This window comes from Mustela putorius, unplaced genomic scaffold (assembly GCF_011764305.1).
Source record: "Mustela putorius furo isolate JIRA1106 unplaced genomic scaffold, ASM1176430v1.1 tig00003845_pilon_pilon_pilon, whole genome shotgun sequence".
Lineage (NCBI taxonomy): Eukaryota > Metazoa > Chordata > Mammalia > Carnivora > Mustelidae > Mustela > Mustela putorius.
Genome location: NW_025421998.1, coordinates 61,817,104 through 61,841,546, shown reverse-complemented (window position 1 = coordinate 61,841,546; position 24,443 = coordinate 61,817,104). Strand labels below are relative to the sequence as shown.

The following is a 24,443-nucleotide window of genomic DNA, read 5'->3' as shown; positions in this document are numbered from 1 at the left end:
CTGGAGATGTGACAGCTTCACACCTACCACTTATAGCTCATAGTGGAATAAGAAATGTTCCTAGCTTCAGACAAGAGGAAATTAAGGTTTTACCTTGTGACTGGTGATAAGATTTGTCAGCTCCTGGTTCCTCTGCCTCCAGGGTATGTGATTATGGTATATACTAGTGCTGTTCAGTGGTATGGCTTCCCCAGCCCCGGACATATGGTGAGATGGCACATTCTGAACCCTTTAGAGTTAAGTGTGGCCATGTGACTGATTATGGACAAATAAATCTGATGATACCACTGGGTAAATTCTGAACAAAAAGAGGTAAGAGTCAAGTATGATTCTCCATTTCTACCTTTCCTTTGTTATTGCAACCAGTGACATTCCAGATGACAGGGCCAAGTCCACATAGGAGGACAACATGGAGAGATCTCCTTTCCCCAAAACACTCATATGAACCTGAAGCAGACACTTCTCTGTTCTAGGCTGCTGCAAGAAAGGGGTGATTGCTACAGCACACATTTTCCAGAGAGTTCCTCCTGATGTTGTGACTCTCATCTGGACACTCAGCCCCATTGCTGAGATTCAGAAACCACACAGCCCCCACTTACTGTACAAGTCAGGATTCTCAATGTTCATTCGCTGCCTTTGAGCTTCAAGGAAGACCCGGATGTTGATTCCTCTGGCAGCTGAGCTACAACCCAGAAATCTGGCTGGGACTTGTGTGCAGATGTCGGGCTCATCTGCACCAAACCCCAGATCCAAGAGAATCTCCACCGGATCTTTTTCCCAAAATTCCAGCCATTCAGGAATGCTGTGGTAAAAATATGAATATCTTTATCCGGTAACAGTTCACTTAACAAAATCTGGTCTTTTTTCTAATCACCTGCCCTTCCTGCCCCCACTCCTGCCCCAGTCTTCCAGAAACTGAGTAAAGAGGAATATAAATAGACAACGAGATGGTGTGTCTACCAGAGCTCATACATACTTATTTAAGGGACAGTCCATCACTCCCACTCAGGGACTGCTTGTCTGTACTTCCTGTGCAAGAGCCATGAGTTTATTTACCTGACTTTCCATTTCATAATAGGCAAATGTTAAGTTAGGTAGGACAGGGAGATTGTGGGTCAGAAGCCAGAAGCGATACACTGATAACCACAAAGAAATGCTAGTTTATGGCAATAAGAAACAGAAGAAAAAAACCAAAAACCTGTAGGTAGTGGAACTCAAAAAAGAATTTTTTTTTCTCTTTTAAAGATTTTATTTATTTATGTGACAGACAGATCACAAGTAGGCAGAGAGGCAGGCAGAGAGAGAGAGAGAGTAGGAAGCAGGCTCCCTGCTGAGCAGAGAGCCCGACATGGGGTTCAATCCCAGGCCCCTGGGATCATGACCTGAGCTGAAGGCAGAGGCTTTAACCCACTGAGCCACCCAGGTGCCCCAAAAAAGAATGTTTTTAAAACGAGTCAGTCTGGGGACCTCATCAGCTACACAGATCTGCTGACCATAGTGTGAAATGCAGACTCCAAGGACTGATACAAATAATGATTTTCAGCCCCAAAGTAGAATGAAAATATGTTCTGGTTTTTTGTTTTTTGGGGTTTTTTTGGACATGGGTGAGAAATAAGACATGGTTTCTTCAAATTGTTTGACTCAGTTTTGGCTTCGTTTGGTTTAGTTTTGGCTTAGTTTGACTCAGTTTATTATTATTAAAATAATAAACTTTGGTTATCTGGAAATTCTATTTATGTCTACCAACTCTTCCCAATTATTGACCTTCTCCTTGGTGACTGTGCTCTTGACCTTTTAGAACTCATAGACCGTATGGGAAGCAGAACTTTTGATAAGGTTTTTCTAGGTTTGCTTGGCTCTTTTGTTGCAAGTCCCTGCTTGCCTATACTTTCCTCGCAACCCTAGGGAGCTTATTTGAGATAGTTTGGGTGATTTACTTTCATGACTTCATCATTTAAATTGGATTAATTACAATTCATTTATTTAGCCATTCACACATTGAGCAACAGTCACCTGTAGTCTCCCTGGGCAGGCCCACTTACCACACATTACCCAACATCACGTTCACACTTTCTTATGTAACATAGAGATGGGGTGCTTTGCCTCCCGATTCGATCAAGGAAGAAAAGACAAGCCAAAAACTCTTATTGGAGGGCTTAAATGGCTGAGGTTGGATATCCTAATCATTGGAATAACTGGAGAACAGGGGTACCAATCCCTTGATATCTTTTTTTAATTTTTTATTTTTATTATTATTTTTAAATTAACATATAATGTATAATTAGCCCCAAGGGTACAGATCTGTGAATCGCCAGGTTTACACACTGCACAGCACTCACCATAGCACATACCCTCCCCAGTGTCCATAATCCCACCACCCTCTCCCCCCCCTCCTTCTCCCCATCCCTTGATATCTTAAAACATAAAAATGTTTCAAGGGAGAAAAAAATTCTTGCAAGAAATCTAAATTGCATCTGAAAGGTTTAATCTGTGATCATATTGACCTCATTGTACACATTTTTATCCCTGCTCATTTATGCAAATATTTATTGAACATTTATCACATTCTATGCTCTCTGCTAGTCACCCATGGCACAAAAAGGAATAGGGCATAGTTCTGCCTTTCAGAGGCTTACAACCTCATGTCTAAGAATGCATTTACTGATTGATTTGTCACTAAACATATTTTTAAGATCATTAACTCTTCTTATTTATATTTAATTATGCAAGAAACACATACATATATTCACCTTGTTAAAAAATTATTATATTATACATAAAGCTCTCTTTCCCTTTAGCCATTACACCTATCAATCCTGACTCCTTTCCTGCTAAATTTATATTTATCCTTCTGGATATTTTTCTGTTACATATATACTTTCTAGTTGTCACTGGTTCAATCTATAAATAGTAGCATACTCTAGGTGTCTTTCCACATCTTGTTTTTTTCTCCTGAAAAATATGACTCAAAGATTGTTCTAAGCTAATGTATATAGTTCTCTCTGCCTATTCCTTTTATTCCTTTTATCATTGTATAGAATTCCATAAAATGGGTTGGCCAATTGTCTGTTTGGCCATCTCCCCATGGACAGATATTTAGTTCGATGTCACTGAATCTTTTACCTTGTTCTTGCAAGTTGGAATTTTGAAAACCCTTTATTCATTCTCTCATCTGTTCATTCAACAAGTTATTTCTCAGGGACCTATTTATAATTTCATAAAATCTACTGTCACACTGAATGATTTCTCTGGTTGACAAGTGCCTGGAAATCACATACCTTTGTGGGAGACTTGCAGCAGAATGGCAAGAGTTGAAACTGGTCCCTCTGGAAAGGGTGGGAGTTTCTGAAAACGGATGCAGAGATCTACAGTTGGGGAAAATACCAACGATGAGCTGTGTTGATTTAGATAGTCCCCTGGGAGATCATTGTGAATCTTTCCCTTCCAGGGCGAACATTTGCATTTCCTCCTCATTTCTAATAATCCCATAATGGCCACACCTTTGAGGAAGAGAGAGCATGCCGTGGAGAAGCTGCTCCTCTTTCCAAGAGTGTCTTGTTACAGAAGGTGTGAGAATTTAAGTGTTAGGTGCCCGCTAGTGCTCATTATAAAGGTGACAGAATGTCTCACTTTTGACAGATGGCAAATCATTGGGGAACCTTTCAGGAACACAGCTCTGCTAGGCACCAACTTTCTGAAGAAGTTAAAATTGTGTGGTGAAAGAGGTACGGTGAGCCGTCACTGACGTGACTCCGTCTTAATTCCCATAATGGTGAAAGGTTCCATATTGCACGGTTCACAATCTTTCAGTGCTGTCTCCTGGGCTCCGGGGGCCATCCATATGCAATAGTAACCAACTCCTCTACTACCACAAAAAAAAAGTGTCACTCTATCCAAAGAGGCCTGCCTTACAAGTCCTTTGGAAGCACTTCCAAACAGAATGAAACCCTGTTGTCACATAGTTCAGTGTTACAGAGCTCGGATACAGCATCAACACATCCATCCTCATCAGTCATAACAGCCAGGTGGCACGAGATTGGAATTAAGCAAAGAGCACCATGTAGATATCAAGTTTCCCTAAGAGACAAAGTTGTCTTGAATTTGCCTTAGTCCTCATCCCACAGGTGGTCAGAATAGCTGGTCTTTGCCTCTTCGTTCAGTTGCTTCTCCACGTTAAGGTGGAGAAAGTATATGTTTCTGAATAATAAAGATTCTGGTTTTAACAGAGGGTTGAGTTTGCTGGGAGCCCTGACGAGATGCAGAAGATATCCTTTTATTTATTGCCTCCCCTCAGCTTGTATTAAGCCTGCCATATTTCTGTTTCATTCTGGGTTTGAGGATCACACCTCCCTTTGTAACATTCATCAGAGCCACTCAGAAACTGCAGGCCTAGGATCCAGGAGAATCCCTGTAGAGTCACAGTTCTAAGCAGAAGTGAGTCACTGACCTTGGCTTTCATTTTCCTCTTCAACAAAATGAGAAAGTTGCCTGAGAGACTTCTAGGGTCCCTTAGGGCTCTCTGATTCTGTGGGCAACAAAAATAGCTAATCTGCTCAGAGGGGAAGACAGACAAAGTAGCATTTTGATTGTGAATTGGTGGGACTCACAGAGAGACAGTATTGAATATTTGGTCTTCAATGAGTTGAGATTATGTTGAAAATGCAAGGGTGGCTGAGGCATGGGAACAGAGTTCCCAGCTTCAAAAAGCTCACAGTCTATGATAGTGGTTCTTAAACCAGAATGTTTCTCAGAATCATCTGAAGGGTTTGCAAAAACACAGATTTGTGAACCCTACTTCCAGATTCCCTGACTCAGAGTGTCTGGGATGGGCCTCAAAAATTCTCAAGGCTATTAAGTTTTGAGGTGATGCTCTTGTCCCCACTGTCAGGCACCACCTTGAGACTTAGTCTACCTTCATATTAAGAGATTCTCACTGCTCTCTACCTGTAACATTGGAAATCTTATGCACAGGTGACCCTTGAACAACATGGGGGCTAGGGGCACTGACCCCCACCATAGTCAAAAATTTATGTATAAGCTTGGACTCCCCTGATACTTAATGGCTAATAACCTACTGTTGACCAAAAGCCTTACTGAGAAGAGTCAACTAGCACATATTTTATATGTCATATACAAAAAATTGTCCTTACAATAAAGTAAGCTGGAGAAAAGAGAACGTTATGAAGAAAATCAAAAGGAAAACACATTTATAGTAATGTATTCTACTTATAAAAAATCTGCATAGCAAAATACTTCAGTTGGAGAAGGACAAATACCATGTGATTTCGCTCATATGTGGAACCGAAGACAGAACAAATGAACAAACAAAGGAAAAAAAGATAAACATAAAGTCCCAGACTCTTAAATACAGGGGAGGTGAGTGCCAGGAAGGGTGAAAGAGAATTAAGAGTACACTTATCTTGATGAGCACCGAGAAATGTAGAGAATTAGTGAGTCATTACATTGTACACCAAAACCCAAAACTGTGCGGTAATTATACTTGAATTTGAAAAGAAGTCTGCATGTAGGTGGACCCACACAGTTCAAAGCCATGTTGTTCAGAAGTCAACTGTCTTATTGCCCAGCAAAGAGCATGGTGATGAATAACACTGACTATGTGAGAATACGAAAGCAACTCTTTCATGAACAGGTTCTTCTGGACAGTTGTCTTATAGTCAAATGCCTTTTATGCATGTGTTTTTTTTTTAATTTTATTTATTTACTTGAGAGAGAGAGAGAGAAAGAGAGAAAGCATGAGAGGAGAGGGTCAGAGGGAGAAGCAGACTCCCTGCTGAGCAGGGAGCCCGATGTGGGACTCGATCCTGGGACTCCAGGATCATGATCTGAGCTGAAGGTGGTCGCTTAACCAACTGAACTACCCAGGCACCCCGTGCATGTGTTTTAATTAAATTTCTTCCCCACCCCTATGCCAGCGTTCGTTGATTGAATTTGCTCACCCTTTTATGACATTGAAAGAACCTCTAGCTCTCTCAAGGGTTGTGAAAGCATCGTGGGTGCTGTAGCTAAACCAGTGACAAGATCCCAAGCTCCATGGTGGTATTAAGAAGTCTCCTCATTTCCATTTCATTTGTGAAAGATGTGGCTCTAAAATACTCGAGTGAAGCCACACGGGTCCCACCACCTACCTCATATAGTCCTTCACGGTCATGTGCACCATTTCTTGTTCATGTAAAGAAACTGTAACAAAGAAAGATTGGAATTAATCAAAGCTTCATTTCTTTTAAGAAGCTTCATTTCCTTTAAGATAGAAGATTTTCTGGTCCTCGTCTGAATGAAGATGGGATTGATTTCCGTATCTGAGATGGTATCAGCATGAGGTAGAAGGCATCCCTGCAGCGAACAAGACAGAATGTAATTAATGGCTAAATGGTGTGACAACAACGTGAAGAAATGTACTTGTTCAGTCAAGATGGAAGTCGGTGGCAAAGGAAGTAGCCTGCAAAGGTTTCATGGAGAAACTGGTACGTGTCTTGGATTTTTAAGAAGGGGTAGAATTTGATAAAAGGAAAAGAGGTGTGGCCAAGCACAAAGTGTGTCTGTAGCAAGTCTGATGAGAGCATAGGGCATTTTGGAAGACTCACTCATGGTCCACAAGATGAAGGAGTGAGTGTGGGGACAAGCAAAAGGATACACGGAGGACCCCACTGTTGTCCAGCACCCGCCATGCATTTCTATCTCCTAATCCTCATGACAGTCTTAAATTTAGGACCTATCCTGATTTTTCAGATTAGGAAGCAGACTCATAGGAGTCGAGTAATAAGCCCGGGATCACACAGTCAAAAGTAGCAGGTCTGGGAATACATCGTTACCTTGGTGATTGATTATAGCAATAACAGCATCATTTATTTAATATTAACTTTATAGGATGCAGTGGGCTAAGCATGTTGTATGCACCGTCCCTGTTAATTCGTACGACAAATCTATGAAATAGGTATTATGAATCCCCACTTAACAGAGAAGCAAACTGAGGCTCAGAGAGATTAAATGTATTTCGCACGGCCAGCAGGACGCCACAGCTTATTTTTATTTGTTGCTGTTGTTTCTTTTCAAAACACCACACTGCCAACAGCATGTCCGGAGCTTATCTGAAAACCAGAAAGAGGAGTTTATATGTATGTGTCAGGACATGGATTTTGAGCACACGAATAAATGTGAGAGAGACGATGCCGACAGTCCATTTGTCTGGTTAGTGGTGCTGAGGACAGATTAGAAGAGCTCAGTACTGGGAGGCTCCAGAACGAGCCGTGGCAGCCTTCAGGATCTGTGTCACGATGTAATGCTACGGCAGCAGACGTATGCAGAGGGAAACCTTCAGAACATGGGCCAGTTCCTCCGAAAGTTCACCAGCCTTCTCATTTCCTCTCACAGTGGCTTTTTCTGGGTGCGAATGTGTGACATGTATAAAACTGGAAATGTCGCCACCCAGCACTCCCCTGAGAAAGTATAAATTTTTCACTGTAAGAAATACATGCAGGTGGGGAGAAATTTTGGAAAAACAAGCCTAAATGATTGAAACATAAAAAAAAAAAAAAAGGTTGAAAATAATAAAGGGCTCCTCAGTCTAGAGCCAGAGTTCTTGTCTGGGTAGGATACTATGAACAGATCTCTAGGTATCTGTGACCTTGGCTCTGAGTGCCAAAATTTGAGGGTGGAGATAAGAACATGTGTAGTTTCCAGCTGTTTTTTCAAAGGCTCAGTGACCCTGCTGAATGGGACAAGAACACTGGTCTAGAAAGATAAAAACTTGAAGCATATCATGAGGTATGGGCAGACAGTGAGTACTTAACTAAGCCCAGAACACACAACTACAGTTTTAAAAGGTAGCGAGAGTGCAGTTTCCATGAATCTCTGCCCTATGGAACAAATAGAACTCTGTCACCTGAGAGTCACAGGGAGTGAAAAACATAAACCCACGATGTGCCTTTCCAGTGCTGGGCCAAGCGGTTGAGAGTCTCACAAGACAGAATGAAAGTATTATCCCTTGCCTGTTGGAGGGTTTGTTGGGTTTTAGTTTAGTTCAGTTGTAGTTGTTTTTCCACTTTGCTAATTTGTAAGATAAACTTCCTGGGCTTGTCAGGGTTGGGTCCTTGTTCCCTCTGTCCCTCTTCAATAATGAACCTGAACCAAGAGGCACCAGCTGGCAGCCCAGTTCTCTCCAGTCCTGGGGTTCCTAGAATTTCCTTACAACTCGAAGATAAGGCAGTGTCGGCCCAGATCTCTTCGGAAAGCAATGCATCGGAGGCCACGTGTGCGGCACACATGTGCAGTCTCCATCCTACTCACTTGGTTCATAAGCGGTTATCCTCCTGGCTCCCGGGAGCATTTGAGTCCGCTGCCTCTGAGCACAGGAATTTGACACCTAGGGAATGCCACCATGGGACAGACAAACTGCTCCTGGTACCCTGCATTTCCTCAAGCTTCTGTAGGCATCGTGCTCCAGGCTGAAGGCGAGACACCTGCGAAATGTGCCTGTATCCATCCCATAAGGCCCTGCCTGCTAGGGTCTCCTTACTTCCTTCTTGTATCTCTAATGGTTTGGTCTCATTATTTTTCTCCATTTTTTTTTCACCTTCTATGACAGTCTTAGTAGGTTTTTAAAACCAGATTTTACTCTTTAAAAGCAATGGTGGATGGATGAAGAAAAAAAAAAAAAAAGAAAGAAGGAAAGAAAGAAAGAAAGAAAGAATCATAATAATGTCCTCCTCTCCCCAAGGCTCAAGGCTCATAAGGGTTGAGTTGGAAGAGAATCAAAGTAAAAAAAAAGTTCTCCGCTTTACTCACTACATCCCATCGCATGGGTTAAAATGCCAGTTCTGAGTCTCCAGCCGCCCTCCCGACTGTGAGGTGGACTTCTGCCATCTGAGGCAGCAGACACCACACTTAACCCTGCAAACTGTATTACTGTGGAAGATGTAGTGAGATATGCAGAAGGCACTAATTAGCACCTTTATTGGCTTAGAAAGCATTTTTTATTTTGGTTTTCCTAAGCATTTCTGACTGATTCATGGAAGACATTTGGTTCTTTGGAATATCGTCCAATAGACTAATCAAATTACATTTTCACAGGGCTCTAAAATAATAGCATTCTGCAGCTTTCTGTATGTTTAACTCCTGCATGACCAAGACGCAGAGCAGAGGCCCTCGGCAGCGTTTATTTCTCCCAATTTGTTTATGATTTCAATCTACACTCTTACAAAATAAAAGATTCTTCCTTCTCCCTGACACTCAACCTCAAGACCTTGTAGGCAGCCATACTCTGCTCTTCTCTGCTCGCCTAGCTGCTTATTTCCCGGATGCAGCTGACTCCTCCTTTTTCTTCCAGCGTGGAGCCCCAGCCCCAGAGACCTCAAGCCCGAGAGTTCTCAAAAGCGTCTTCCCAAGATGTGCCCCTTCTTTCCTCTCGCCAAGATAAACAGCGGAATCTGTCATCTTTCTCCTCAGAAACCATTCAAAACTCACTCTAATAGACATGGCAAGTGTGTAACACGCCTGGTTCAATTCCCCAGTGCTGCACCTATGGCAACTATCACTAATTATTCATGACCTTCTGTCAAAGACACGGTCTTGAAATCCTCCCAACACAGACCCCAGTTACGACTACCTCTCCTTTGACTAGAACCTGAGATGATCGTCATACATCGTGTGGTTCCCTCTTTCTGGATTTTAAGGCGTTTACAACCAGACAACAACCTATTTACCAGAAGAATTTCCACCTTTGTTCCCCAGCATGAAACCATTTCTCTAGTTTGACCGTCTTCTATATGCTTTCCTGCACACATTTGGTTTTCTTTTCATTCTGTGCCTTTGTTCTAGCTCCTTGAACCAAGTGACATTGTCTTCCTTTGCCTCTTTGTTTTTTTTCAGAACCACATTGCTCTTTGACTAGCTCAAGTCACTCTTCTTTGAAGATTTCCCAATCTGACTCACATCAGCTTCATTATGGACTAGTTGTACGAAGGTCTTTTGTTGACTAGCTTTGGGGAAATCAGATGTGTTAGAGATCGTTCCTACCTCAGCAGGAATTACAATTTTGTTAGTGAGGCCGCTCGTATCCCTAATAATTTGAGGAAGCACGGGCCAAGTACCATATGGGTGGAACCCAGCACGGATGTGGCAGGTGTGCAGAAGAGAACTTGAGGCTCTTAGTGCGGGTGTCAGGAAGCCCCTTACAGAGAATGGGGGACCTGAGGCATGGTTCAAAAGAAAGCAAGAGGAGAACAGAACAAGAAAGACTTTATGGCAGGAGGCATGGATGAAGAAAGATGAAGCATCAGGATGGCAATGAAAGGGGATAAGATAAGAGGGTCTTGTGAAACATGGGCACAGTTATATTAAGATTGCAACGGTCCTGGGAAGTCAGCATGACATATGTAAGAGCAGGAGCCATGCATTCTACATCTTTGTATTCTCCACCAGCACAGTGCTTTCTTTTTTTAGAGAGAGAGTGTGTGCCGAAGGAGAGATAATCCCAAGCAGACCGCATGCCCAGTGGAGAGCCCAATATGGGGCTTGATCTCACGACACTGAGATCACAACCTGAGCTGAAATCAAGGTCATATCCTCAACTGACTGAGCCACCCAGGCGCCTCTCTACCAGCACAATTCTTTGCTCTGGGTGCTTCTGTTTGATAAGGATTAAAGGAGCATCTCTTATGTTTAACTGGATTTGCATCGACCTCAGCTTCTAGGCCACAGATTTTAGAATTTGATTTTGTAGTTCTTATTGAGTAAATTCCTTCTGGAAAGGGTAATTTTATTGCTCAAGGACCTCTCTGGGGATTGGAGAAGATATATCTAAATATCAAAAGGACAAATAAATTAACCACCCACCAAGTAATCAATGCATCCAAGGCGATCTTTGACAAAAGCTTTTTTTTTTTTCTGTAAACATTGGATCTGTTTTTTCTCCCCTCACAGTTATGTATGGCTGTGTTATTAAACAAGCACACATTTTATAAAGCTCCCCAGTGACACAGGCATTCATGTAGGTGTCCACCCCAGCAGGGTCACTCCAATGTACTCTCACAGGGCAAAGGTGTCGAAGTCTAATTTGTTCCTTGGTGGTGGAAATGGGCGTCAAAGACCAACTTCTCTCCCTAGGCTTTCTTATACATAGTTTTAATATGGAATCTGGGATTAGGAAGAATCAGCAGCCTAAGACAGGCCTTCACATCCATGGCCATGTACCGTTTAGCACCCCAATTGACCTCAAAGAGGTTCTGACTGTCCTTTGTGTTTGTGGTTATAGAAATGTCCACAGATCCTCAGAGAGCACAAACTGAGAATCAAACTTGCGTTTGCTTCTGTTGTTGGTGACAAGTATGAGGAGCCGATCTGTACCAGTGGTGGTGGTTCTCAGAAAGAGAAAAGCCAAAAAATGGAAGGATGCCCATAAGGGTCTTCCCTATAAGTCACCCACGTGCACAGAGCAGACAAGGCTCTGGAGATACTAAGAAGACCGCCAGACCACTCAGCCAAGATGGCCAATATTTGTCAGAAGACAGGACAGACAGCGAGACACCATCCTTTGTGAAATACTTCAGTGAGTCATGGGAGGCAAGCAGCCAGCCAACCTTCATGTGGCTTTTCAGAGGAATTATTTGATGCACCTTTTTTTTTTTTTTGACATAAAAAAATTAGTTCTACTCTTAAAAAATTTAAATCCCGGAGGACTGTGTTGTGGCTCTGAAGACAGGTGCATCAGAGCCAGGTGACCTGGAGAGTCAGTAAACTCGGCCACAATGCTCACCCTCTGACTTTCCTCACAGCGAGATAGATGCAGGCCTTGCTTTCCTGTTGGGGGCTCCCGTGAGTAGCACACAGCGTAAATGACCTGGGCCTCTGGAGAGGCAATGCGGCTACTGAGTCAGACAGATTCAAATTCAAATCTTGACCTCCTTACCTACTCACTGGCCTACTTTGGGCAAGTTACTTAACCTTTCTGAGTCTCATTTTCCTGCTTGCAAAAGTTAGTGACTGTAATATTTACCTTGGGAGATCTCGGTTTGGGTAAAAGAGATGATATAGGTGAGGTACCTAGGCTGTGTGCTCTTCACACATATTCCTTTCTCTCCCCTCCTAGTTCTCCTGACGAAGATGCTGAAGTGCCCAGAGTTAAGGCTTTCATCTAGCATAATGGTACTGAGCACAATGGGAAATGGGCCAGCCAGATTCTAGGAATTTTTTGCTTGTTTGTTTTTTAAGGATTTTACTTATTTATTTGACAGACAGAGATCACAAGCAGGCAGAGAGGCAGGCAGAGAGAGAGGGGGAAGCAAGCTTCCTGCTGAGCAGAGAGTCCGATGCGGGGCTGGATCCCAAGACCCTGAGACCATGACCTGAGCTGAAGGCAGAGGCTTTAACCCACTGAGCCACTCAGGTGCCCCAGGCCAGATTCTAGTTTAATGAAAATGAGACTTTAGGTGACCACAAAGCAGCATGAAAGCCAGAGTCACCATAAAAGGCCAACACCCCGACTTGGCCATCTCTAAACTCACAAGGAATTCAGCAATAGGACCCCTAAAGCCTTATGCCAACTACCCCCTTCCCATTTTATTTGGGACTCAGTCCAAGACCTGGAGGCCACTAGAATGCTTCCTACAGAGGGCCCTGTGTCATCTATAAGAAGAGCAACCACTTGGATCTCGTTGCTGCTTCATTGTATGAAGGGCTCAGGCATGATCAATGAGGGAAACCAGCCTTAGAATATATTCTACTTGTACTGGGTTGAATCAAACTTCTGTATCAGAAATCTTATTTTATTTTTAAAAAAATTTTTAAAGATTTTATTTATTTTCTTGAGAGAAGAAAGAGAGAGCGTGCACAAGTGGAGTGAGGAGCAGAGAGAGAAGCAGACTCCCCTCCAAGCAGGAAGCCTGATGTGGGACTCGATCCCAGGACCCCGAGATCATGACCTGAGTTGAAGGCAGATGCTTAACTGACTGAGCCACCCGGGCGCCCCTGAAATCTCATTTCAGATTGTGTCTTTTATTTAGAAATAGGGTTTTTGTAGATATAATTAGTAAAGGTGAGGTCATACTGGATTAGGGTGGGTCTTATGTCCTTATGAAAAGACAAAAGCTTTCCCCCCACAGGGAAAAGCAGCTGTGTGGAGATGGAGGCAGAGAAAAGAGGACTGTCACCGCAAGCCAAGGAATGCCCAGAATTTTGAGGAGCCACTTGCCACTAGGAAGAGGCAAGGGAGGATTCTTCTCTAGACCCTTCAGAGAGCGCATGACCTTGTCGCCACACCTTGATTTCAGACTTCCAGCCTCCAGAACTGTGAGAGAACAAATTTCTGTTCGAAGCCATCGAGTCAGTGGTACCAAATTACCTAGGAACGAATGTACCACTCTGGGTAATGCTAGGATTGCACAAGTTGTTCTGGGATTTTCCCTCAGGTCGCGACCCCTCTTTTCTCTTCTCTTCAGTTTCTTTTCATCTCACCACAGTTCTTCTCCTTGCCACCCTCACCATGACCTTCAGGTTACCAGCTTGTCCTGTTCTAGTTTCCACATGTTTTAAGTATGACCGCTGGCTTCTCTGAACTCTGCATTTATTGGTCTCATCGTGGCTGTGACCTGCACGCAGAGGGCTGATGGGACGCTGGGCTTCGAGTTCCTCTGCCCCCTTCTAACCAGATGGGCCCCCAAGTCACAGTGCTTGATCACTCTGTGGCCCAGAATCTTCACCTACAAAGCTCAGATGAATACCAGCCTTGCTCCCACACAGGTTACGGAGTTTAAAATATGATAGATCATAAAGAGCCTTGTAAAAGTGAAGGCTCAATTAAACTTGTAAGAGGCTACTCCATTATTATTAAAACCCTCGCTGAAGATAAAGGACCTGGCAAGTGGGAACTGTGCATTTCTGCTGGCTAGCCTGTCTTTCCTCCAGCTTTGCACCTCCTGTCTGTGCCTTTACACTTCATCGACTTGATTCAAAGGTGGAAAGACCATGGTGTCTCATGATGTCTCTTTCTGGGAAATGAAGCTTTTAATAATACAGTTACTGACAACCCCAGAGTTAGTACCAGGCCTCCCACCATGCCCTGGGCAAGATGAAACATCAGGGGAATCTGACATCTCATCCTGGCTACATTTCTTAAGTCCTTCCCTTCCCTTCCCTGCCATATCTTTCCCTTTCCCCTTTTCCTTCCTTCCTTCCTTTTTCAAGATTTTATTTTTAAGTAATAAATACCCAGTGTGGGCCTAGAACTCACAACCTCAAGATCAAGTCACATGCTCTACCAATGAAGCCAGTCAGGCACCCCAAGTTCTTGCCTTTTCTTGATTCTGTACTACTATAAATAGAGAATTCAGTTTATTGGCAAACATCTTGAGAGATGTGGGGATTGTGGAACTTTTATATTAAGAAAAAATAAAGAAGCTTGGAGAAAGAGGAAATTTCAATGATATACTTGGTTTTTTGTTTTTATTTTCAGTAAAGATAAAAAAAGTCTAAATTTAAACTAGCTTGTAGCCAGTGGTCAATCTTAATTTAAGATGTCAGTGAAGGAAGTGAAATAATTAAAACCAGCCAAGTAAGTAACCAGTAGACTAATAGTTTTCCCCTCTAATCATTAAACTCTTAATTTATGTCATTTTTTTTAACATACATTATTTATGGTGTTTCCTCAGTTTTAAAACACGTATTTTGTCACATTTTAACGTCTATGAAATCAGGAAGTGTCTTGCAGTCAGTGTTGCCTTTCATTTATAATTGCCAGGGCTTGCTGTTTCATTTTCCTGAGTAGTACTTAATATGTGAATGTATTTTTCTCCCTTCCTTCCTTCCTTCCTTCCTTCCTTCCTTCTTCCCTTCCTTTCTCTCTCTCTTTTCCTTTCATTTTTAAGTACTCTGTACATCCAAGGTGGGGTGCCAACTCACAACCCCAAGATCAAGTGTCACATGTTCCACCAACTAAGCCAGCCAAGGTGGGGGTAGGGGGCACTGTGAGTGCATCTTTCAATTGTATTTCTATGAAATACAGTATTTTCTTTAAAGAATGTGGGAACTGTGAGATCTGCAATTAATTTCTTTTTCTTTTTATAATATTCTTATCAAATCTCAGTGTAACAAGTGTGATACATTCTCTGCGTCAGAAATACATACTTTCACTGTTTGCCATAGGATTCAGTCATCTGTTCTTTTTGAGAACAAATGCACCATTAGAAAGGGAGGATATAATTTTGAGACTGGAGGATAGAAAGAAACTAGATTTAGACATAAAAGTACCATACAGTGAGAGGAAAAGTTAGACTATTGCATTTCCATAATTACATCCTTGCAAAATGTCTTCATAGAACCCAGTGAGTTTTCTGGTAGAGTCTGAGCTAATGATGTGGCAGGAGGCCTGGTTTGCAACCCCACATGCTGCTGATGACCCCATCCTTCCTGAGACTCTGATTTATATATCAAACAAAGCAATTGAGCTGGATGGTTTTCGAGATCCATTACATTTCTAGAAAGCTCTGATAATTCTCATTTTAAGAAGATTTATTCACATAAACGTTTTAACAATTTTACTCAGGTCCACGAAGCCTAAATGATTCTGGTTCTCTTGTCTTACCAGTGTGGTCGATGACTTGCTGAAAGTTTTCATTTACAGAGACCCTATAAAGAAACAAAAATATTGCGAGTCAAACAATGTGTACAACTCAATTATACTAAATTGCATTTTAATTAAACAGATGAGAGTAAATGCAAAACTAGGCTTTATTACAGGGGGACTTTTTAAAAGCAATCAACAGCCAGGGACTGGAACAGTATTCTGTTGAGTACTTTCAAATTGATATATAACTTTTGCAATAATAGAGAGATCCTTCATACACTCAGTTAAAATGAAAAGGTAGGCCTGCCTGTCTCACCTTGCCCCAGAAGAGTTACCCACATTGTTTTCACAGATTTTTGCAAGAGATATGTGTAAAGGCACGAAGAAACACTTACAAGAATCCAGAGTCCAGCCACTGCTGAATACTTGCTTGTTTGGAATCTTCTATGAAGGGGAAAGAAACAGACCATCAATCAAAGCACACCAGTTAAAATAATGCTACCCTATTATCCAGCCACCACCCATAGCTCTATTTCCTACATAGTTACACACTTGTTTTAGAAGGCATATTTATTTATTTTCCCAAGGCAAAAGTTCCTGCTTTCCATAATCAGTCTTTCCTGAGAATGAAGTATAAACTTGCCAAATGACTGACATCAAAACAGAAAGAGAAAAAGAAAGAAAGAAAGAAAGAAAAAAGAGAAAGTGTGAAAAGGAAAAAGAATAACACCGAAGTACAAGAGATGTCAGGATAATTTTTAAATTACCTTAGTGTGAACATGAAGAGTGAAAAAGCATACCAGACTTTTGTCTTTCTCTTGTCGGATATAGATCACCATGGACCCTCTCCTTATTGAATCACGTTTACCTAAGGCAGCTAGCCAGTGATGTGTATTTGCAAGGAGTTCTCTGCCAGGTTCTAAACCAAATTTGCTTTCATTCCAGGGACAAATTGCACTACAGTCCCAGGATTGCCAAAGGCATCCTGTGTTAAAAAGGCACTAGTCTTTTAAGGTGGATCTTTGTCACTGGCTTAACCAATAGTGGAGGGGCAAAAAGGAGAGGATAGAAAATCAGTATTTCCCAATAAATATTTCTTTCCTTTCTGGTTGGCTACAGGCTACTCTGGTCTGATTTTCTTTGACTTTATCCTACCGAACAGTGAAGTAACTGACTTAGCCCCTCACAAGGGGTCTGGTGAACCAGAAAGGCCAAGTAGGCAAGCAAGGTGCTTATTTTTCAATTTAGGGACTCTAGAGAGGTAGAATGAATTGGATGGTGGGCAAAGAAGAAATACTGTCAGTTATATCACTGCTGAGGGAAAAGTGTTTTCCTACTTACGGCTCTTTAAACTATTAAAATTATTACGGATGCTTCATGCAAGACCCAGCAAAAAGAGCCTTTCGATAGAATGTTTGATGTTCTGAAGGAAGCGTCAGGTGTCTGGCATGGATTCCATGCCCCTTCAGGGTCCTGGGGAACTTGAGATGAGGGGACCTTGAAGTAGAAAGGGAGAAGTTGGTCTATTTCCATCAAGAAGATGTGTGTTTTGAATGTGTGTGGGTGGAAGTCAGAAGTACCCATTTCACAGAAGTCTGTAGCATCCTGCCAGGAACACTGGATCTTCAAAGCCAAGTGTTTGTTCCAGAATCATCTGTCCCCAGCCAAGCCCCCATGACCCTCAGCACCCACAGCAGAATGTTTTCAATAGCCCTGAGGGTCTGTTCTCACCCAGTGTGGGGATGATGACACTCTGGCTTTCCTCCTCAGAGCCAGGAGGCAGCTGCTCATCGAGGGGAGTCCACACCCTCTTGGTGGACCTCAGGATCTCTCTCCTGCTCTTTTCTTGGCCTCCTTGGGAGTTGCTGGAACCATGTGACCTCTCCGCCATTGTGAGAGAGCAATTCGGTAAACTGAAACACGGAGACACACAAATCAGACCCCATGAGCCCGCTTTCTGGCTCTCGATTCAGTGAGAAGGAGAAGCCAGAGCGCTCGTAGGCCACCACAGTCTTCTGGAGCTTGGCTCACCCATCTGATCAGAGTTCCCAGTCTCGGTGAGGGAGAATGGTTTCCTCTTGGTGGAGCAGCAGCTGGAGACTGGGGACTAATGTGGCCTTGCCTGTTGTCAGGCCACATCCACCCTCTGGTGGATCCAATTGGGTGGTCGGCAATGTGGACGGGGAGCAAAGAAATGGTGGACTGGGAAGGCACTCCAGCCAGGAAGAAAGATCGAAAGTATTGATTAACATAATCAGTATCCTTCAAGTTTATCCAACATTACATCTATAAAAATATTTTTAGAGAACCCAGAATGTAAGAAATAAGGGCTTTGGCAACAGGTCAACCTGCATGAGTCTCACCTCTGCAACTCTGTCGCCTTGTGTAAATGATATAATCTTCCTACATTCTCTTATTTCTTAGTTGGGTATAAGTTGTACTGAGTGGTAATTACTGTTGACCTCAGTGAGTACTTATGATGTGCTAGAATCTATGCTGAATTCCATGCATCCATTATCTAATAATTGCCAACAAAGGAAGCAATCTAACTGCCACAATTTCATTGTAAATTGGAAAAGCAGAGGGGTTGCATACCCAAGACAGCCCAATAATGAGCAGTCAAACCAGGCACTGGAGAATAGGGACTGTGCCTTATTTATCTGTGTGTTCCCCAAGCATATTCCTGTGATTAGTAAGCTAGACCATCTAACCGATAGGATGGTTGGGACAGTTAGAATATTAATGAATATATTATGCATACTGCTCAAGAAATATTGACCACGCCCATTATCTCATTTAACCTTTGTTAATATCATTATGAGGCTTGCAGGGTAAGAGGAGGGGACAGAAGCTTAGAGCAGAGGAGTAAACTGTTGCAACTCCCCAGATTATCAGGACATTAAGAAAGAGGGCCTCCTTCTCACTCATCAGTCTGTCTCCAGTATTTGACTGAATTCCCAGCACAGAATAGATGGTAAATAAATACATATAGAGCTAAAGTAGCAAAGCTCGGTTTCAAAAACCACACTTTCTGACTAAATCCTTTCCATGGCATCTACTTGAATTTGCATTCATTTATGCTTCAAGTTAAGAGAAATGACTAAATAGTCAAATACCTATTTCAGCAGCATGTCTTGCATCCCTAAACTCACCCAGAGTCACTGGCCCTGTGACTTAAACCATCTTTTCTGATCAGTGTTTAATCGAGGCAAGTCATTCAGATATATTACAAACATTTGAATATTTTCTTTTAAGTATATGTAAGCATTCTGGCTGCAATTGGTAGTGAGAGTTTCCTTCCCTGCTTCATACGTTAGAATTCTGTAATTCAACTGAAGTATAAATATACATTTATTGTTACAATAGTAAATTACTGCAAAAATCAATGACAATGGTGATGGCTATTCATTTTATGATAAAAAAAAGCAAATACTAAGAAATTTCAATTGTTTAAAAATTATGGCAAGGGGTGGACAGGTGAGATCTAAATTAACAGTGAGTCTTTTAGTCAGCCAACTTTAGAAAGTTAACTTTTGGAGGGTGCCTGAGTGGCTCAGTCAGTTTAGCATCCGATACTTGATTTTGGCTCAAGTCAGGTCATGATCTCTGGGTTGTGGGATCAAACCCCACTTTGGGCTATAAGTTCAGCAGGGGGTCTGCTTGAGATCTTCTCTCTCTGTCTCTCTCTCCCTCTGCCCACCTGCAAGGGTTCTCTCTGTCTCTCCAAAATAAATAAATGAATCTTTTAAAAAAAGGAAAGTGAACTCTCAGAATATTCTATGGGAACAAAAAAACGTTAAAAAATTTTTCAAACACAAGACAAAAATAAAATAATAAAAGGCAAAAATGATACAGATAAGATTATATTTCTAACTTTTATTTGGTATAGTAGGATGCATAACACTAGACAAAATCAACTTTAGGAATTGCATTTAATTTCTGGCTATTTAATTTTACACACGCTTTGGCTCTTTTGAGTAAAAAAAAGTCCTCTTTGGCAATGCCAAGCATCTTGCGTGTGTATTCAACTCCGACAATGCACAATTTCGAAAGGAAGGAAAATCTCCAAAATCGTGCTCAACAAGATTCATGAGAGCTCAGACTCAGTAAGTGCTCAGGGTTTGAAGAAAAGAATAATGATTTATGGAAAAATAAGATACCCCAGAGAGTCCTGCTCCTCCACCAGCCTCGGCGGTAAGTGGGGTCATATTTAGCACAAAAGCTTCTGCTCCGTAGTGGGGGCCAGAGTTCTCAAGCAGCTGAATTCCTCAAATTGCTGCATCTGTATTACAATGTCCAATTTTAACCGAGCTACCACCTTTTTTCAAAAAGAACGCTGTAAAAATCATCAAAGTTTTCGATAAAAGTGCTGCTTTATTATTGGTCTGTCCCCAAACTTCCGTTCTAAAATGGCACGTTTGACCTTAGCCACCAGGCTCGCACAACCGGTGAGGATATGCTCCCTGCCAGCTCCGTGGTAGTTGGCTTTAGAGCAGTAAAAGCCTGCCAAGAAAAGTGGGAACCTTTGCTAAAGGCGAGGGTCAGGGACCAGTTTGTAAAGAAAAACCCTTTTGTTCCGGTCTGTTTCAGTGGATCACTTTCCGCTTAGTAAACAAATCTGTTTTGGATGCTTCAGTTCTCATGCTGGATGCTCCGGTGTCCTTCCTTTGACCTCCACCGGCTTGACCTGAAGAGCTGTTCTTTGTAAAGGGACAGGGATCAGGTGGCAGGTTTCAGGATGTGGTCTCTGTCCAATCCTCTGATTAACCCCTTAATCCCCAGGATCATTTGGAACCAAATTCTTGCCAATGCTGACTTAGTCCAAAGTGAATCTTCATCTCGGATTATGTTTCCGTCTGTGCTTGAAGGTCCCTTCCCTGTCTTCAGATCCTTTTTTATATCCTAATTATAATGCCATTAACCCTTATGTGTATAAAGAACTTCCTTTAATATGGGAAATTTCTTAAATTATCATGTTTAATTTAAAAAGAGGATGAAAACCAATATATGCCGCAAGAACTCAATTTTGTAAAAACAAAACTAAAGTGAAGTGTTTTGAAAAGACAAAAAAGAGAAATGTACTGAAATATTATCAAGTTTATAATTTTTTAAAATACTCAAAATGAGAAAGAAAATTGGTGTTGTTACATTAACTTTACATGACATTGTCTTTCACTTGGGCAAAGGCAACCATGTATGTGAAGCTTTCAGCCCACAGTGAAATCACAGAATTTGATACTTTGATTCTTGAAGCAGGGACAATGGTTACATTCTTGTCCTCTGGGGTTATTTAACTTTTTTCACCTCTCTGCAAATAGGCTGTCTTGCCAAACAGCTTGTTCAGACTGGAGAATAGGGACTGTGCCTTATTTATCTGTGTGTTCCCCATAGATCCCAGCACAGAACTCTGCCCAGGGTAAATAATCTGTAACTGTAAGCTGATTGCTTGGTTATTTGGTAAAGGGACACCAACTGCTTTAGCCAGCATTCTTGGTTCTTATGTGGTTAAAAGAATAAATGTTTTCAGGTTAGATAACTCCAGATTTTAATCTCAGCTCTGCTGCTTTTCTGACATCTCCTTGGGGAAATTTTCAAACATCTCTGATAATCTATTTCATCTCTGTAATTAGTAGGAAATAACCACTTCATATGGCTGTTGGAAAAAAAATTAATGCAAAATGTATATAAAACAATCAATACCCATATTGATCAGGTTTTTTTTCTTTCTTTCTTTATGTTGCCTCTCTAGGTCACTTTCACGTCGATAACCATCAAGTATAGGAAAAGAATCAACAGTCAATGTAATAGTTGGATTCTTTTTCCATAGGAGATCAATTCGACACTCATAGTTTGTGGATAACCTGTGTCGTCTTGAGATTACTTAGTTTGAATAATTGTGAAGATACAGTTGGAGAGTATGAGAATAAAATATTTCTGTGACCATGAGAATGCAGATTTACCTGAGACTAGAGACTCATATAAGAGTTTGGAAATACCTTCAACTACAGTCTTAATTTCAAGGTTATAACTGATAATTGTAGGCTGTAGTTCTAGCCTTGACCCCACTTGTGAAGGAGACCTGTGCTCAAGAAGAGAACATCATAATGGGAAAAAAATTCCACAAGCATTCTAGGTCCACAGGAATCTCACCATCCCTATGTCTCTACAGTGGATCCTCGTCATGGCTGCCTCTGCTCAAGCCTTCTGTTAAGATCTCAAATGGTGGGCACCTGGGTGGCTCAATGGGTTAAGCCTCTGCCTTCGGCTCAGGTCATGATCTCAGGGTCCTGAGATCGAGCCCCGCATGGGGCTCTCTCCTCAGCAGGGAGCCTGCTTCCCCCACTCCCCCTCTGCCTGCCTTTCTGCCTACTTGTGATTTCTCTATCAAATAAATAAATAAAATTAAAAAAAAAAAAAAGATCTCAAATGGTGTCCTGGCTTCCTTGCTCCCCTCCACCTGCTATATACAATGACTTTCACCAGCAGAAAAATTTAGGAGAAGTCTACTTAGAGCCATATGCTCCATGAAGACCTGTCCCCTTCCCAGTTGTGACATCACTCACAGAGGTTTAAAAAGGAAGCCTTGAGAGCCCCTCATGCTCTGAAAAAGATGATTACCATGAGCTTTGATATCATTCACTTCCCTCCAAAGACTAAGATACCAGCCCTGGGAGGTTAACACTTTAAGAGAACTGATTCATACTTCTTACACTTGGAGACCATAGGACTAATCCCATCATGCCCCTGAACCATGCTCCTGTGGCAGTGGACATTGCCTCATCTGGCCCAATCTCCACCTTCTCCAGGCACTCCCAAACCCTATGCCCTCTGGAATTCAGGGACTGTCACCTACCAAATCCCTTTTATCCTAAGCTCTTCACTGAATGTCCCTTCATGCCCTTTTTCTAATTCAAACCTGAACACGGTTTCCTTTGCCTCTTTCTCAGGCTGTGGCTTTTTTTTTCCCCCACCCACTGAATAAGGACCGTAATCTTGGAGATAGTATAGAGTTCCTCCACGTTCCTCAATGATGCTTTCAGATCTCATTTCCTCTCTCCTTCGAAGCATAAGCTATCAGACTGTGTTGTCATCAACATCCAGGACACTCACCCTCATTTACTAAAAATGGAATGGTATCTCTGTCATCCTCCTAGAAGATTTCATTGTCAATCTAGATGACCCATCAACACCTGACCACTGAGTTCAATAATCTTCCCACTTTCAGTATCCCTTCCTTCCACTCAGTTCCTATGGTCATACTTCAACACGATAAATGAACAACCTTCAAATTCCCAATTTCAAGCATCCTTTGTCGCCTCTATTTTACTCACAAACTTTGCTTAGATACCATTTTCCTTCCCTATTGGATTGTTTCTTTAAGCTTAGAACATGCTATCATGTCTCTCATCTTAAAATGATTCTCCTTTGACCCTTCAACTTCCCTCCAACTCCTACTCTAGTTTTCTATTTATCTCAAGATGATGCCTGAATTCCTATTTCCACATCTTAGAATAGAGGATCTAAGCTTCAGAATGGGGTATTCCTAGTCACTTGACATCTTCACTTGGATGCTTACATTTTTAACATAATATGTAGCACCCTGAATTCTTTACTCTTTTCTTGACTTCTGCTTGATTCCCTGTATACCTGCCTTTATTCCATTGGTCCCCATCTCAATAAATGGGGTACACTATTCAGGCAGTTGTTCAGGCCAAAAGCTTATGAGTCTTCCTTAGTTCCTCTATTCCTTTTACATCTCACATCAAGTCACTTAAAAGCGGGTGAGAAAGAGGCCCTTACAGTATATCTCACATTGACCTCTGCTGCTGTTAACTGTATGTGAATGAGAACTTATAGTCTCATTTGGATCACATAGCAAATGCTCCCACGTACAGACCTATCCACACCTCCCACTCTCTTATTACCCACCCCAATCAGTATGCTAACACTTAACTATCTGTTCTCATCATTTCAGAATTTTCAGTAGTTTACCACTTCCTCTTAATGGAAACAATCTTTTCATTCCTTTTCTTTCTCTATTTCTCGTTCTTTCTTTCTTTTTAATATATCTTGCTCTCTCAGATATCCTCCTATCTCACTCAAGGCTTTTTTTCTCAAGATCTTTTGTTGGCCTTTCTAAATTTTTTTTAGAGTGGGGGAAGGGGCAGAGGAGAGTGAGAGAGAGAATCTTAAGCAGGCTCCATGCCCAGTACAAAGCCTGACATGCGGCTTGATCTCACCACCCTCAGATCATGACGTGAGTTGAGATCAAGAGTCAGATTCTTAACTGACTGGGTCACCCAGGAGCCCATGACTTTCCTAAATTTTGAGTGTTCAAATCTCAGCCCACTCTTATCTTCTCTATCTACATGCTCTCCCTATGTGAGTATGGCTTTAATTGCTCCTCTGTGATCTAATAGTTTAGTATAAATCACTATAAAATATGTTCACATTGTTTTATAAGTTTGTACTTAAAATTCTGTTTGACCATGTAAGATTTTCTTCAGGACAGAGATCTTAGCTCTCCTATCGTAATTGTAGGATAATGTACTCAATATATGTTTGCTGAATAAATTAATGTTTAAGTGGATGCTAGCAAGGAATTGAGAAGTATCATTGCAAGTTTGGTTATGAAACCTTTGATAAAACTTCGATATTCAGCAATGTTAAAGGTACAACTTACCAGGAATAGCTATGGTATCAGAGAACAATGTAACCTGAACTAGAAAAATGATCAGATTATTATTTTTTTTAAATATTTTATTTATTTGTTTGTCAGAGAGATAGAGAGAGTTCAGGCAGGCAGAGTGGCAGGTAGAGGCAGAGGGAGAAGCAGCCTCCCTGCGGAGCAAGGAGCCTGATGTGGGAC

General features: G+C 41.8%; 1 protein-coding gene across 4 annotated transcripts in view; it reads right to left on the bottom strand.

Annotated features, from left to right (window-relative positions):
* ITPRID1 (ITPR interacting domain containing 1) overlaps positions 1-24,443 on the bottom strand; it is a 121,431-nt gene that overhangs the window by 73,332 nt on the left and 23,656 nt on the right. For all 4 annotated transcript variants that reach the window (XM_013061498.2, XM_004762595.3, XM_004762596.3 and 1 more), the window contains 6 exons: positions 17,306-17,487; positions 15,970-16,018; positions 15,593-15,636; positions 6,147-6,198; positions 3,279-3,365; positions 600-802 (listed from right to left, as the gene is read on the bottom strand). In XM_013061498.2, the coding sequence (XP_012916952.1) occupies positions 600-802; positions 3,279-3,365; positions 6,147-6,198; positions 15,593-15,636; positions 15,970-16,018; positions 17,306-17,465 (595 nt within the window). In that variant the 5' untranslated portion in view covers positions 17,466-17,487. The remainder of the gene's footprint in view (positions 1-599; positions 803-3,278; positions 3,366-6,146; positions 6,199-15,592; positions 15,637-15,969; positions 16,019-17,305; positions 17,488-24,443) is intronic.